The 17,037-nt window shown below is 39.4% G+C and overlaps 1 protein-coding gene across 1 annotated transcript in view; it reads left to right on the forward strand.

The window, feature by feature from the left end:
* RAMP3 (receptor activity modifying protein 3) overlaps nt 1-17,037 on the forward strand; it is a 334,835-nt gene that overhangs the window by 162,683 nt on the left and 155,115 nt on the right. Inside the window, exon 2 of the mRNA XM_077491790.1 lies at nt 11,326-11,461. Within this exon, the coding sequence (XP_077347916.1) occupies nt 11,326-11,461 (136 nt within the window). The remainder of the gene's footprint in view (nt 1-11,325; nt 11,462-17,037) is intronic.

Raw genomic sequence — 17,037 nt, forward strand, 5'->3', positions numbered from 1 at the left:
TGTTCCGCCTATCACGGACATCGGCTCATCCTCGGATGAGCCGATGTCCGTGATAGGCGGAACACTGACTGCTGGGAAATTGAGTGTTCCGCCTATCACAGGCGGAGGCGGAGGCGCGGCTTTTGAACAGGGGAATGGCCGCCAGGGCGCCGACGAAGAGCGGCGATCCTGGCATGGGACGACACGGAGGCTCGGGACGGGACGACACGGAGGCTCGGGACGGGACGACACGGAGGCTCGGGACGGGACGACACGGAGGCTCGGGACGGGACCGGACGGAGGCTCGGGACACAGGTAGGCTGGACACACAAGGCTGCACGGACACACACACACACACACACACACACACACACACACACACACACACGGATGGATGGACACACACACACACACAGGGATGGATGGATGGATGGACACACACACACACACAGGGATGGATGGATGGATGGACACACACACACACACACACACACACACACAGGGATGGATGGATGGATGGACGCACACACACACAGGGATGGATGGATGGACACACACACAGGGATGGATGGATGGACACACACACAGGGATGGATGGATGGACACACACACAGGGATGGACGGACACACAGGGATGGACGGACACAGAGGGATGGACGGACACACACAGGGATGGACAGGCATATCTCACCCTCGGCTTATACACGAGTCAATAGGTTTCCCAGTTTTTTGGGGGTAAATTGGGGGCCTCGGCTTATACTCGGGTCGGCCTATACTCGAGTATATACGGTATATAAAGATTTTTAGCAGCATTGCTAAATATCAGTGTAGTGCTCTCTATACTGACATTTATATTGTGTGCTAACATTTAAAGTACATACAGTACTTTAAATATGAAAAGATAGGTTATTTTTCATTTATTCACAATTTTAACATTTCTATTCCATATAACAACCTCCAAAAAAAAAAAAAAAAAACTATTAACATGTTTCAGGTAATAATAAAGCTCAACTCCAGGATTTATTTAAGTAGCCAAAGCCTGTTTCCCAATTCAAGTCTGCATACCCTTCTTTTTTTATCAAAATAAGTTGCAAAAATACTATAGTTATTCTGCTCATCACCACTTTCAGCAATGCCCAAAGTGAACTAAGACAGTGAGATGACACACTACATGTAATCCATAGGATTACAAGAGGTATTTCTATACCTTTCTAGGCCTAAAGGAAGAGTTGATGGTACGCTTCATCTAACCAGGAGCTGGAACAACAGAAGCAGAAGAATAAGCAATCATGGACCTGTAAAGCAGGGTGGATGGGGTAAGCAGTAATTTCTGCTACTCTTTGCAAATATTAAAAATATAATATAAAAATATATTCTTAATTTATTTGTCAATTTCAACACCCTTAATTATATATATTTCAGTGATCTTTTGTAGAAGATGGCTGTGTCTGTCCATATGTGCGTAGGGAAACCAAAACGTTTGCAGTGAATTCATCTTGTCTTTGCTGGTAGCATGTCCTTGACTTTAGCAAATCAGGCCATGCATTTCAAGAATTGAATAATTAAATTATTTTTTAAAACTACATCAAGTAATGTCAGTTGTGTAATAATTTACCATTTTAATTGTCAATGTCAGATTGTCAATAAGTAGACTTGATTTGAGTCAACTCTTCTCAAGTATCTCATTGACGTATGCAGTTGTATTTCTTGTATACCCCAAGCAAACTGTTTTCCAATGAAAATCTATAGGCTTTTAAATGAAAAAAAAAAAAAAATGCTACACAGATTTGTCAGTTAGATGTGATTTATTAGTTTCCAACTTCTTTCTTCCTCTGAATCATTGTGTAAATTTTGAACACTGTAGAGTCAGTCAGTAAGCCAGACAGGAAAGGCAGCTAAAACCCAGGAGGAACACGTCCGCCAACTGAAGGTGCACAGCTGTCATGCCCTGTCATTTGCACATTAGAAAATATATTCTGAAAAGTCTTTAAACTTTAAGCTGTTTAAGGGAGGTTTTATTTAATAATAGCCAAGGGTATTTAAAGGACAACTTAACTTTTGAAGTTGCTCTTTCATTCACCCCACCCCGATTCCTCAATTTGAGACTACCTACCTAAATACTTACATTTAATGAGTTCTTCATTGTGCTGACCTGCCTGGTGTCACACGTGATGTAGATCTCATTGTATTTGCGCATTAATGCGTATACACATTCTTATAGCTAGGGCTGTACTCCTCTGGAATACTGGGAGTTATCATAGGTACAAACCATCAGAATGTTTTTCTGTAAAAAAAATGTGCATGCTGTGAGTGGGACTTAACATAGATACAGGTAGATGGCTGTCACAATAAATGTCAGGCTTTGATGAATTAGTCATACCAGTGCTATGACTGGAATAACAAAACATGTTTGTGGTTTCTTTCTTTTAAATTCTCTTTACTTTCTTGCTCCGTACTGTAGAAGGGAGGGCAGGCTACATTATTTCTTTTGTAGTGCACTTAAAAAACAACAAGGATGGAGATGGCTTTTAAGATACTAAGTAAAAAGATAGGAACAGAAAACAATTTCTGACATCCTTTTGCCCTCTAGCAAAAGTTTCAGTTTGTGAAATGAATGTTCACTCACCTAAAAATGATGGGGCTACATTTACTTCAATCATCCAATCAAGTCCCATTTTTGTTCTAATTTCTATTGTGCATCACTGCATATGTTTGCTTATGCCGCGTACACATGACCATACTTTTTGACAGCAAAGGTCCGACGGAACGAGTCCATCGGACAATTCGATCATGTGTGGGCTCCATCGGAGCTTTGCTTGCCAAAAATCCAGCAGACTTTAGAAATAGAACATGTTTTACATTTTTCCACCGGAACTCTGCCGGACCGAGAAATCTGTTCGTGTGTATGCTAGTCCGATGGACAAAAACCGACGCTAGGGCAGCTTTTGGCTACTGGCTATGAACTTCCTTATTCTAGTCCGGTCGTACGTCATCACGTTCGAATCCGTCAGACTTTGGTGTGAATGTGTGTGGCCAAGTCCGTTCATTCGGAAAGTCCGTCGGAACTCTGCCGAAAGTCCGTCGGAAAGACCGTCGGACCTAGTCCCTCGAAAAGTCCGGTCGTGTGTACGCGGCATTAGAGAACATTTTATGCTCTTTTAATAAATTAACCTCACTGTATATTTTTTCACCACTATATGAACAATCATATAGAACAATCTCTATAAATTACTGATGAACCTCCTTGGGCAAGACATTGGAAGAGTGTACCAGGATGCAAGAGGATATAATATGTGATGAGGTTAAATCCAGCAATACGTTTTTTCTGGTGCAAGCAGATTTGGGGTGGCCTAACATTAAATAAATGTTATCCGCAGGCTGTGTAAAATGGATTTAAGGATTCTTTAGAGAATTTTACTGTAGCCCTTCTCCATCGTTAATAGACTCCAAGTGCTGCTTGAGGGTGTAAAAAAATGTTTTGATACAAATTTTACATTTAAATGCCTGCCTGTAAGGAAAGAATATAGTCACCCTCCCTTTTCCTACTTAATATTAAACTGCTATTGCAAACGAATAGCTGCATAGTACACATTTTGTGATTATGGTGAAAACTTACTGTGAATTTATGTTACCCTAATTACTGGCTATCTATGCCCACACATTGCAAAGAAACTCTGCTGGATTATAGAATATGCAAATAGAGCATTGCTGCCTACTCACACATAGAAAATGTAAAAACGTGTTTTCAGCTGCAAACAAACAGCTGCACTCCTTGTGACATTATTAAAAATAAAAGCTTCAATTTTGAGCTCCAGCCCTTTCGTTCTCTTTCATTACAGCAGTCAGCAAACTTTTCTTTTTATTATTCTGCACATTTCCTTGCCAAATATATTTTCTCAACATTGTCTTCAAGTCCTTTGTGCTTACAGGATCCCCTCTTTGCATCTGCAGTATTATTTCTTGCCAAATTCTATAAATCGTTTTAAAATCCACTTGGTATTTTTCCAAAGCATCCAATCGTTTAGCTTACATCACTGAAGCAAAATGTCACATTATGCTGTCTATTTGATCGTTATCAGTACTTTATTGTTTGGGAAATAATCAAAGTGTGTTCTGAAAATGCATTGCAAACTGTAGTAGAGATTTTTATCCTAAGTATGCATTACAGTAAATAGAAGCATCTTTAAAAAGAATAACATTTCCAGATCTTTCCTCACGCCACTCCTACTCTCCCAGGAGCAATGTTCATCAGGACTGACAAGTATAAATTGTTTCATACTATGTATTTTTGGTACTAAGCATCCAGAAGGATATCATTTGTGTTTTTTTAGAACCTAAACTGTATATGAAACAGCTGGATACAGGATATAGTCTGCAATCCTGTTCTAAATGGGTTTAACTTACTATTGTCAAAACAATCTAATTTAGGGTAGGAATGGTTACATTTTGCTTGGAGGGCAAATACCATATCATGTTCTTTTAAACTGTGTGAATGAGGTGTCAGTGTTTCTGTGAGATATGGTCTTAAAAAAAGAGAAAATAGAGGCATTACAGAGTAAAAATAAGTGAAGGTTTGTTAATCCATTAGCACAAAAAAAAAAAAAAAATGGCTGAATATCTTATAGTATCTTAATCAATGGTCAAAAGACCTGAGTGCATAGGTGCATTGGGTTGGAAGGGTTGTAGATAGGGAAGCAGAAGTGTCAAACTCCTCCATAATGATACCTTATGGGGTATAATGGGTTGTACAAGAAGATGCCGAGATCTGGGGTAAAGAAATAACTGGCCTATCATGCTGTGCCATGAGGACCAGTAGTCTACCATTCCCATCCCCCTGTTCAAAATACATTTGCCAAGTCTTAAGAAGGCCAGAGTCTGTGGAATGAAGATGCAATTTATTCCTGACATCTATTAAGGAAAGGCAATGATAGGTGCGGCAGCATATGTGACCTCTAACTGCTTTTCTTCATCCTGTCATCTCATGTCTTCCTTAAAGGCATCCCTTACTATTTCAGTAGATGCGGTGTTAGAATTAAGCTGCCAGTAATTCTCTATGCTGTTGGACAGTTATGCCCCGTACACACGAGAGGGATTAAGTCTGACAGACTTCCGACGGAGTTCTAGCGGAGTTCCGCCGGAGTTCTGGCGGACTTTTCGACCGAACGGACTTGACCACACACCATCACACCAAACTCCGACGGAGTCGAACGTGATGACGTACGACTGGATTCGACGTAGGAAGTTCATAGACAGTAGCCAATAGCTGCCCTAGCGTCGGTTTTAGTCCGTCGGAGTAGCACACACACGAGCGGATTTTTCGACGGGGACCGGGTCCGGCGGAGTTCCGTCGGGAAAATTTGAAGCATGCTTCATTTCTAAAGTCCGTCAGACTTTGGCGAATCAAAAGTCCGTTGCAGCCCACACACGATCGGATAGTCTGACGGACTCAGTCCGTCGGAGTTTGGATGTCGAAAAGTCCGCTCGTGTGTACGGGGCATAAGGTGTTCCATAAGATAAGTGTTTAATAGCCACAGTGCCCTTTGCTTAATTGAGAAAGTTTTAAGGGGAGGAGAAGAAGGGGAACATGATCAGATAACCAAATAAATATTGTATTTTTGTTAAATCCACCAATAGTGAGGCATTAGCAAAGGTAAGGTCAATTCTGAATGTTTTTTTATGAAAAACAGGAGAAAAACTTGTTACGACAAGTGCTTGTACCTCCCAGCCTCCACCAAGCTTGCAGCTTTCACCAAATGCAGAAGGTCACCAGAGAAGTTTTCTGGGGTGTCTCTCTGTGCAGATCTGAGGAATGTGTGGTGATAAAATGACCAACAAACAATATATTGGCTGGGCAGCGAGGTGAAATCCTATCATAGAGTGAATATAATAGCGTGTCTTGAAAGGAGGAGAATTGTACATATTAATAAGCACATACTTAGCAGACCAGATAGTAAGGACTACTATAGTATAGCTATCTCCTTGGTGTATGTGGGTGAGTTCAAAAGTGCACAATAGTGACTTGCTGATTAACACTGTGAATTCTATAGAATGAGAGGAGTAGCTGGTGTGTACTCTTCCCGTCATGACTTTGCTCTCCGTCAAGTGTGTCTCCTGTGAAAACAATACATCCAGAGTATCATTTTTAACACATTATGAATTATCGCTAGCAGCCTCATGCTGTACTGGCTCCCACCTCTCATCTAGGTGGAGTCCTCCTGACCCCTGGGCCAGATTTGTCTGCAAGGTGGAGCACAGAATCCTGGTCTAGTCATTACTTAAAACCCAGAACACAGCTGAATAATTAGTGTACTGGCTGTTCACTAGACCTGGACCATGGTAGGAGACCACCCTGCTACAAGCGGTATAGAGACAGCAAGATCCATAGTGACCCACTTGGCAGCCAACACAGGTGTATCAAAGAATTTGAAGGTGACCCCATTTTGAATTTGAAGCTTGCTAGTATAGACAAAGCTCTATTTGATACCATAATCTTGAAGTCTCATTCTCATATTCTAAAAGAGAGATGATATTGCTGTATTGCTGTATTGCCTCAGAGAATCCCAGAGATCCAAGCTTTACTGTAGCACAGTTTCTAGTGCCTGTGGGCCTTGGAGAGTATCCAATCCTGATCCCTAAAATTAAGGTGCCACTTGAAGGTCTGAATGCACACACAGCCAGCATGCAGATGTCTTCTTCCTGTGGGATACATTTTTCAGCCTCAGTCAAATGCCCCCTATATTGATCAAGGCCATGGTGGACTATGCAGATTTCAGTAAAAAGGACATCCATCTTTGGCAACAAGGATTCCTGGCAGGCCTCACTATTTGAGAAGAGGTTTCTGTGCCAACATACATTGTGGTGATGGTGAGATGAGGATCCAATATGGCCACTGAGGCCGCGTACACACGAGAGGATTGTCCGTCCAACTTAGTCCGCTGAAACGTGTTTCAGCGGACAGTCCGCTCGTGTGTGGGCTTCAGCTGACTTTTTCAGCGGACAGTCTGGCGGACTAAGTCTTTCAGAATTTCCGTAATACAGTCCGTCCAACTTTGTTTTCAGCGGACAGTCCGCTCATGAGTAGGCTAGTTGGACGGACTAAGTATGGCGCATGCTCAGAAAGGATTTACACGGCCGAAGGTTGCATTGCAGTGTATTGGACGTCGTATTTCTAGTCCCGTCGTTTGTGCTGTACACGTCATCACGCAAGCTTTCAGCGGACTGTCTGTTCATCGTGTGTGGTCAAGTCCGTTCATTCAAAAGTAGGACGGACTGTCTGTCGGATTGTCTGACGGACTTAGTTGGACGGACAATCCTCTCGTGTGTACGCGGCCTAAGGAACATGCTTGAGAGCTGCTAGAAGATTGGGACAAGAAGTTTTTACTTCTGTCTACGTGGCTGTTGTATGTATTCCCTTACTTCCTGTCTGGTAAAACGTTTGTCACCTTGACAGTAAAGCTGCCCATACATGGGTCCGTTTTTTATCGTTCAACCAGTGGTGTAGATGAGGGAATCCTCTCTGATGAGTCATTGTATTCTGACAGGGGAGAGACTCCCCCACCATCAGAATACACTGATTAATGCTGCAGTCTATAGCCTGTGGCGCTGATTGAATGAGGAAAATACAATAGGGTGGCTGAACAGAAGGTCAGTAAATAGACTTCTGTTCAACTACAGGGGCCACAAATAGATCACAATTCATCCAGTCCCTGCTTAAATGGCAAACTTTCAATCCATGTATGGGGAGCTTGAATGAGAAAAACATCTCACTAAGTAGACCCTGGACATACTGGTATGTAAAAAAAGAAAACTCAACAGAAGTTCTAACCCTTACCCACTCTATCCAAAATTAAGTTTTCAATGTGTATACACTTTAAAAGATGAGTACATTTATATTTCCCTCAAGTAAGGTGAACCCAATTATTTTTTAGGTTATTAAAGATGCAAACGTTCAGGTTAACTTACATCTCTTCTTAAAGCTTTATACAATTCTGAAAATGGCTCAGAAAACTGAAAACCCAGACATTTATACAGAGATTTACAAGTAGGAGCAATAAAATATACATATTTAAAACATTCTTTTTTTTAAATATATTTTTTTCTTAACACACTTGAGAGGTGAAGGCTATTGTAAAGGAATATGCTTTAGAGATAGGGATCAGAGTTTGGCAGTGTTATTAAAATATTTGACTCAGGGATAAGAAGTTCAGGCACAATCCTCAACTCAAATAATTGACAGTCCTTTGAAAACATATACCAGAGAAGTAATGAAATACAACATTTAATTAAATACAATTTTTTTGACACACTTGAATTGTAATGGTTATTGTAAATAGAACTAGAATAAAATAGAATATTTATAGCTCTGAGAGTGGACTAACTGACTAGAAGATGAGAAGGTCAGACACATTTTCACCTCAGTGGGGATGAGAGTCCTTCTGAAATGTTCACAAACCTTTAATCAAATCTTAAGAAAAAACAGGCTATATTGGCAAATCAGAAAATGCGTTTGCATGTTTCAAAATGATTCTCATTTTTGTCATGGCTTTAAACAAGTTATACATGGCATGGAGCAAGTTTATCAAAGTTTAAGGATCTTTGGAATCCCAGATGACTTCAACTCCTGAAGAGCCATTCCTGGTTCACTATTGAATGCTTTTTCAGTGTCTAATAATATGAAGGCGGATGCCTCATTGGTTTTACAAAGTTTTAGAACCAGCAAAAGCTTTTGAATGTCAGTCATTACCACTCTACTTTTATAAAAAAAAAAAATATTTGGGTGGAGTTTTGTAGCATATGCATCAAAATAGCCAGCCTGTCTGCCACTATTTTTGGCATCTCATTAATATGGAATCTATATTAGCAAGTAATATCAGCCTATAGGAGCTTATAGGGTGGGATCTTTTGTTTTTTGTTTTATAATAGGCCTCATTCCTGTTTTATTCATAACCCCACAAGCCCATGCAAAATGCTTATAGTGTGGGTGTTATAACTTGTTAAATAATTCAGCTGGAAAGTCATAAGGCCCTGGGGCCTCGTAATCAAATGAATTGAACATATATTTTGCCCCATTCAGCTTCTGTTATGTCTGCATTCAAAGTTTCCAGTTGAGATGCAAAATACTTTTTGTAGTTTCAAGCTTCTGCAGAGTCCAGTGCTCTTATTATTAGGCTTCCCTCTTCCCCATGTAGAGGGACATGTACTGTTCCATTATTGTAGCTTTAAATTTGTTTTTTGGTCAGTGACCTTCATATCCAATTTGTAAGTGAGACTATTCATGGTTGTAGTTCTTCCTTTCCCTCTGGGCAGGTTTTCAAGTAGTTTACCACTTTCATTGTCAGTTTCGTTTATAGGGCAATGTATGCAGCACAGAATCTGGCATTGGCCTTATATGATGCTACAGTTAGTTTTTTTTTGACTGTGTAAGTAGGTTATTATTTTCACTCGGCTTTCCAAAAGAGGATAGGGGAGATGGAGACTTCTTTGTTAAAGGCGACATTTTACATTCATCTTTTTATGAAATTATCTTTAAAGTTTTTTTAGTGTTAGTGTTTTTTTTATTCTTCAATTAGGGAGATTGGGGCATGATCTATAATCAGATCATGGATTTGGGATTTAATTGTGATGGGGGGTAGAGATTGTGAGGATAATTTGTAATCCAATTTTGATAGTGAAGTACAGGCATGTGAAAAGGTTTGGGTTGTGCAATCTCCAGATGTCATGTATTGAAAGGTGTTTTTCAGGGTTAGTAAATGTGTTTCCCTTCTGAGATTTACAGGTAAAGTGTTGCAGGGTATGCCAGTGAGAAATCAATGTTATAGAAAACAGTTTTGTAGATCTTCACTAATGCTTTTCTCCTGTACCTCATCTCTGTTGAATAGTCCTGAAATATTATAAGCTTGTGGAAGACTCTATGGAGATTTTTTGTATTTCTGAAACCTCTCAATATGGTTGGTTCTCATTGTAATCAAGGTATCTTATGATGACTAGACATAGGAATGCAGTGGTGGGTAGGAGCGGTCTGATTTGATGTGCCCTTTCAACTTTGCACCACTGCTCTAGGCCCAACTTGAATTGTATATTCTGAGAAGAAATGCAATGCAATATAGTCAGTTTGTAGAGCTGTGATGTAGAGGTTATTCCTCCTCAATTGGTTTTCCAGATCCTTTAGTTTTTTTCCAGGAGGTAGAGTTTCTGCTTCTTAGTGACTTGAATGGAGGACAGAGCCATTGCTAGCTAATTCTCAAATACAGGCATTTTGTTCTCAGTTTCAGCTATGTTTTGTGTCTGTACCAGTAAGTCATGATTCAGGGATCAGATACCTTTGATAACTGCCACATGTACTGCTACCTAAATTGCGGGTTTTAGTATCAGGGCCACTGTGGTTGTTATATCGATAGGATCTAGGATATTTTCTCAATCTAAGAAGGAGTCCTGTGGTGTGACTGGTTAAAATTAGACTGAGAATCTGCCATGAGGTCCTAGCTTTGTCACATGTGCTTTTTAGACTGCGCCAGAAATGTATCTATTCCTTCTTGCTTCTTAGTGGGTAAAGTCTTAGCCCTTGTACACATGGTCAGAGATTCTGACGGAATGTGTGTGGTCTACATCGGACTTGTTGGTAAAATTTTCCAACAAAATGCTCTGATCGGACATACTCCGATCATGTGTAGAGAATTCCGATCGGACAAAGTGCCACGCATGCTCAGATCAAATTCCTACACCAAAGCTATTGGCTAGCGTGAACGTAGTCCCGTCGTAATGAAATAACGTAATCACGTCGGATTTTCCGACAACTTTGTCCGACCGTGTGTATGCAACAGTTTCGGACAAAATCCGTCGGACAAAATCCATCAGACAAAATCCAACGGATTTGGATGTCGGACTCTCCGACCGTGTGTACAAGGGCTTAGTATGTTTTTTCCCTAGTGGTGAGCTTCTGTATGCTATAAAGGCAGATTTATTATCCTGTGGAACAGAAGCCCATATAAATTGTGAATTTGCATTGGGCACTAGAAAAGGATGTTTCAATGGTAAATCAATGGTAAATTTGCCCAATAAGCGTCAAGTGAGACGTCTATGTAAATGCACTGTACTTTTCTACATACTATTTACTAAAACTAGGGAAAGCAAAAGCTGGTGGACCTCTGCATATAAACCAATCACCTTCCAGGTTTTACTGTCAGGTTTAACTTCTTAATTGAACAAGCTGAAGTTAGATGCTAATTGGCTACCATGCAAAGCTGCACCAGATTTTGCACTTAATCCCATTGTCTGTATATACATGTTGGTGTTATATTATTGCAAGTCCCTAGCTGATAATCAGTATTTTCATATTTTTATTTATAGGTGGTTTACAACATCATGTGATCAAGTGCAATGAAACACTTCTGTTGGAGTATTTGCCATTTTGTGGAGAAGTGTTTGAAAGCAAGATGAAGACTGTAGATCCAAACCAGTGGTGCAACCTGACAAAATTCATCACGTAAGATAAAATTGATGTTATCTTTTGTCTAACTTACAGTTGAGAAAGTATTATTCTAGCTTTGGTGTTAAGTGGTAACATTCAGCTTTAAAGTCATGTGTTAATTTCCCTACATAAACACTTTATGAAATTGGTATGCTTTCCACGTTAGAAATTAGTAGAACTGAAAGTTTTAATTTCCCTGAAGTTTAGTGAAAATTGGGATAATTTTACAGCACCTAGAGGCGATTCAGTTCGCATTGTGCGCTATACAAGTATTTCATTGATTCATTCATTCAGCTAGGTAACATGCATTGAAATCAGTGGGGAAGGTAAAATTAAAGGCCTTCTGCGTGGTTTTTAAAGTGTGCAATGAAATTTATAAGGGCCCTGAGAGTTGCAGAAGCTCATTTCAACTATGTTGGACCATTTCTTGTGCAACAAAGACAGCCCCTCATTAGTTTCATAAATACACAAATAATCCAAATAACAATAAAATATGCAAAACACAAATATTGTCTAAACAAAAAGAGTTTTTGCAAAATTTTGCTCATTCCTAAATTGTAGATTTACATGCTAATTGCTGAAATCACTTCACTCATTCATTTATACTCACCATGTTTGTGAGGATTTGTTTTCACAATCAAAAACATACTGGTAGTTCACTGATATATGATAAACCTCCCTTACTCTGAACCTACTGCTTGGAGAAATTAAAATGTATATTTACGTTTTCCCATGAAATATAACCAGTTAGTAAAAATAGGATAGGTTTAAAATGCTTACTTTAACTTAATATACAGATTGAGATATAGACACATTTGATAACTGGATTTTAAAGTAGAACAAAAGGCTAAAGTTTTTTTTTCATATAAAAAAAGTGAGGATTATAACCCTATATCGGGTTTCTTTTTGCCATCTGTGTCCCATTGCAGAGATTGGCCTTCACTTCCTGTCCCATAGCCGAAAGATGAAGTAAAGGGCAATCACTCCAAAGTGAGGAAATCACTGGTTGTCATCAGGGTCATGAGAACTAGTGTTAAAGGATTTCCCCTTTATTGCTGTTCTGGGGACAACCCAAAATGTGGGATTTTCTTTCACTTTCAGTGATAATAGTAAACAGTCTAATGGTGAGGACGAATCTTCCTAATGCAGGCACAGCCAGCAATAAAAAAATTCAGGTGTTCTACTACCTCTCCACTGTACAAAAATTAAAAATAAAGTTTTGACTTTAGTTATACTTGAAGCACTTTAGGCAAATTGCCATTTTCAAACAGAAATAGCTGAGGGAAGTCTTGTAGTTATGGCTACTGGAACTTTAGTGTGTCAGTTAAAAATAAAATATAGTGCTCAGTCTAAGAGCTGGATTGATAAGCCGCTGGGGTGTATACCCTGCTACAGAAGTTTCTGCACTAAAGTTATGAAAAATTATTATGATATCAACTTTAATTTCCTATGTGCTATGGCAGCAATATTGAGCAGCTGACTATTTTTAAAGTTATATGTGGTCCATGAAATGTTAAAAATAATATTTCATGTTTGTAAGCATATGAACAAAAAAAACATTTTAAACACAATAATTAAGAAAAGTACTCTAATTTATGAAAAAAAAACTGAATTATATGCAAATATCTAGATACACAGATAAAATGGACATTAGGAAACTGTTTTACATGCAAAAGAATTTGCATTTCTTCCCTTTCAGTTCTGAGTTTTGCATAGCTCTGTCACTCAGCACAATCCTGTCTGCCAAGGCCGGGCTGCAGTTCAGTAACACTAAGGCCCCTTTCACATTGAACAACTTGAAAGTCACACTATTTTTCCACAATTTTGACGCAATTTTGACACAATTTCTGAGAATGCTTGAAGTCTATGGACCTGAACTTGCATCAAAGTCCGACCAAAGTAGTACAGGGAACTTAAAGTCGCACAGATATGAATGGTTATCATTAGGAATCATGGGGTACGAATTGTCATGGGACTCTAATGTCCAAAGTCGCAGGAAAAGTCGCACAAGTGTGAAAGGTTTGCTCTCACCTTCAGCCTATGGTTGATCAGTGAAAGGACACCACAGCACATGCATGAGCTCATTTCTTGGTCACTCTTTTCTCTCTTGCTATAAGCACGCTTTCTGCACTGAAGAAAAATGGATTGCCTCCTGTTGTACATAGCCTGCAAGAAACTATAACAAGTGAAATTCTGGTACTTAGACTGTTATGCTTAAAACAAAATAAGTCTAATGTTGTTGTTGTATTAGTAAATGCATAGCTACATAAATTTGTGCCAGATTAAGTCCATCCACTGTAACCATATGTGACCTGGATTGTGATAGATTTTCACTGCTATCCACTTGCCAGTCATGCCGTCTAATTCCTTCCTTTCCCACGCTCTTGGTCCATGTCAATAGCCTCTGTTTTCCCTATTGGTGGCTTACTCTACCTTGCTTTAATAACAAGTATTTCAGAGGCAAGATTTACTTTTAATGCAAAGGTATTGAAACAACACATATCACTCTTGTTTCTAAAAATTTAATATGCTGCTTTAATAAAACTGCAATGGACTACAGTCATGTCTTTCAGCTTACAGACTATAAGACCAGAACAAATCTTGGAAACAGTTTTCACATCGTGGAAACATTAGGAAAACAAATAAAATTTGGCTACTGCTTGAGGAATCTAATGTTCCAGCTTCTCAAAAAAATAAATACGGTAAAAAAAGTTTACACTAGTAGAAAAAAGTTATTTAAGGCCCAAAGGAAGGTCATACTCAGTGCAATGGATTTTTATAATATAGAAAATCAGTCAAGGCATAAGTCATACACACAAATGTCCTAAATTCTTTTGAATATTTTATTATTATTTGATTATTATTATAACAGCATTGGCAATGGCATAATTATAAAAATACACCATTTGCCTGTGATATAAGCCAGCTATGTTGAAATTGGACACTTTGTTTTGTGCTCGCAGGACAATACTAATAATATTAGATAAACATTTTTTTTTTTTAGGCTAGTGGATAATTAAGTCAAACAAATGTATCTTAACATGCCAATTAATTTAGGATAATTGCTTATTCGAAAGTGGAGTTTCACCTCTTAGATATGACAAGCTCTTCAGGGTTAGGTTCAAAGTTAGGTTTTATTATTTGTCAACCCCAAACTGCAGGCAGGATATGTTTATGTTACCAGTGCATGGAAAGCTTGACAGAATTTATTTACCTTTGCTTCCTGCGAAGTGGTGTAACAGGGTGTGCCAGGCAGGCGTAATTGATAACAGTACCAGACCATAATTGTTCATCTGAGGAAAATATTATCATTTACGCCAAGATTTGATTCTGGGCCCTATCTTAAGGGAGGGTGGCCAGATGCTCCGTTGTAGCCTGAATGTCAGGAGATCAGAATGAAGATCTGTTTCCAATTCCTTCTTACCTAAGTATCTCTGGTGGTGGTAATGGTGGAGGTTAAATGTTTCTTTTCATAATGGCATAACCTGTCTAAGTTAGCTAAATCCCTCATGTATTCCTCACTCACATGCAAATCTACTTTGCAGCCCTTATACTTTGCTAATACCTCTACATTCATTAACACAGGAGTAATGAGTGAGTAAAAAAATTTGGATAACCAAATTATTGGATTGCATAGGAAAACAAACATAACTGCTTTAGCAGGAGTGTTCTCAGTACAGTATCAATTCTAAAAAAAATCTTAAATTCACCATAACAAAGTGGAAACACTGTTATGCCGCGTACACGCGGTCGGATTTTCCGCTAGAAAATGTTTGATGGGACCTTTTTGTGGGAAATTCTGACCGTGTGTAGGCTCCAGCGGACATTTTCCATCGGAATTTCCGACACACAAAATTTGAGATCTGAATCTCAAATTTTCCGACAACAAAATCCGTTCTCGTAAATTCCGATTGTGTGTACACAATTCCGACACACAAAGTTCCACGTATGCTCTGAATCATTTGCGAGATGGAAGCGCTTGGTCTGGTAAAACTAGCGTTCATAATGGAGATAGCACATTCGTCACGCTGCAAATTTTAAAATCTTTTAATGCGGCGCATTCTCTTCTTCTTTATAATGCTAGAATAATGAAGTTGTTTTGCTGCTGATATTCACACAGAGTTCTCACAAATTGATTTCTTTATTATCTCTCATGAATATTTTCATTTTTTTTTATTTTCATCAGATCTCCATAATAATGTTTAGAATTTTTGGTTATAGTGTTTTGTTTTCTTTTTTTATCCAGATGTCCTATTTTTTTATAGTGATCTCTTTTTCTTTTGTTTTGTGTCAAGTTACCACAACACCGTCATTATCTTTTATTTTTTAACCTCAAGGAGGTTGGTTGGTGTTGGTGTCCCTTGTTAATTTGACATTGTATTTTTGAAATGTACCTGCCTACTCACAAACACACTGTCATTTTTGAAGTAAAACACATAGCCAAGTATTTGTCAAAAATAAATAGCCATTTATTATGGGTCATAACAAAATAAAGAGGAAGACAATGCTGGAGAAACTGGTGAAATTTGCGAAGCCTTTTTACCCCAGGACACACATCAATTAGTCAAAATTGTTGGCCCGAGGAGTCCTTATAATAGTGAGCACAATCCAGTCCAGGACTACAAGAGATCAAGAACAGCAGCAGAGGACATATCTGTCCCCAGGCTGTGGTCTTACAACAGCCTGCGTCTTTGTCAGACCAGACTGAACCCAGACCATCACTCTCTTATTTTCCTTACATGCTTCCTTCCAGGCTGTGGCTCTGGTGTTTGAGTTGTGGCAGGGGGTGGAGGAGGACCATGGTTGAACTCACAAACTTGGCTTTGGCATGTAAGTTCACCCCTCAACCCCTTATTTAGGGCTTGTAACATAACTTCCTCAAATAAGAGGCATTGGCCCTCCTCCATTTCCTGCATTTTGCAGGCTGCCATGTAGGTATAGTCGTCTTCATTATTGGGGGGGTTCTGAGGGCCACAGTAGCCTTCCAAAATAGGCCAAGTGCTGCCTCCTCTTCCTGGGACTTTTTTGTGGAAGGCAGAGGGGAGGGACCTGGGATTCGGGCAGGCTACTGGGCCCGGCCATCTCCTGGCTGCCACTTACACCCTCCGCCTCCTGGCTGCCACTCTCCATGGCCTCCCCCTGGCTGGGACTTTCCTGTGTATGAAAAAGGGACATAGTTTTAGTTTTTGGTTCATCAATCACACACAATTTTCAGCTCATGACTGTTGCAAATTGAAGATTCAAGAAATAGAAAAGACTATCATTCTGACCCCAGCATTTTTCATTCTTCTCCCAATCATTTGTGGCTACTACTGTCTATTGATATGTAAAACACTTTGTAAAAACATAAATTACTGATCAATAATAACATCTAGTTAACATCATTAATTATTTGACTAGAAACATGTTGAACAATGCTATACCTGGCCCAAGCTGGGCTCTTCCACTTCTTCCTGGCTGGAAGGCCCAGGTTGGCCATCTGAAACCTCAGCTGGGGTGAAAGGAAGCCTTGAAGGAAGATAGGAGGGTGCTGGCCTGGGTTCAGTCTGGCCTGCCAGAAAATGCAGTCTGTCATAGTACCACAGCCTGGG

This window comes from Lithobates pipiens, unplaced genomic scaffold (genome assembly GCF_037356315.1).
Source record: "Lithobates pipiens isolate NorthernLeopardFrog02 unplaced genomic scaffold, aLitPip1_a1.2 Scaffold_19, whole genome shotgun sequence".
NCBI lineage: Eukaryota > Metazoa > Chordata > Amphibia > Anura > Ranidae > Lithobates > Lithobates pipiens.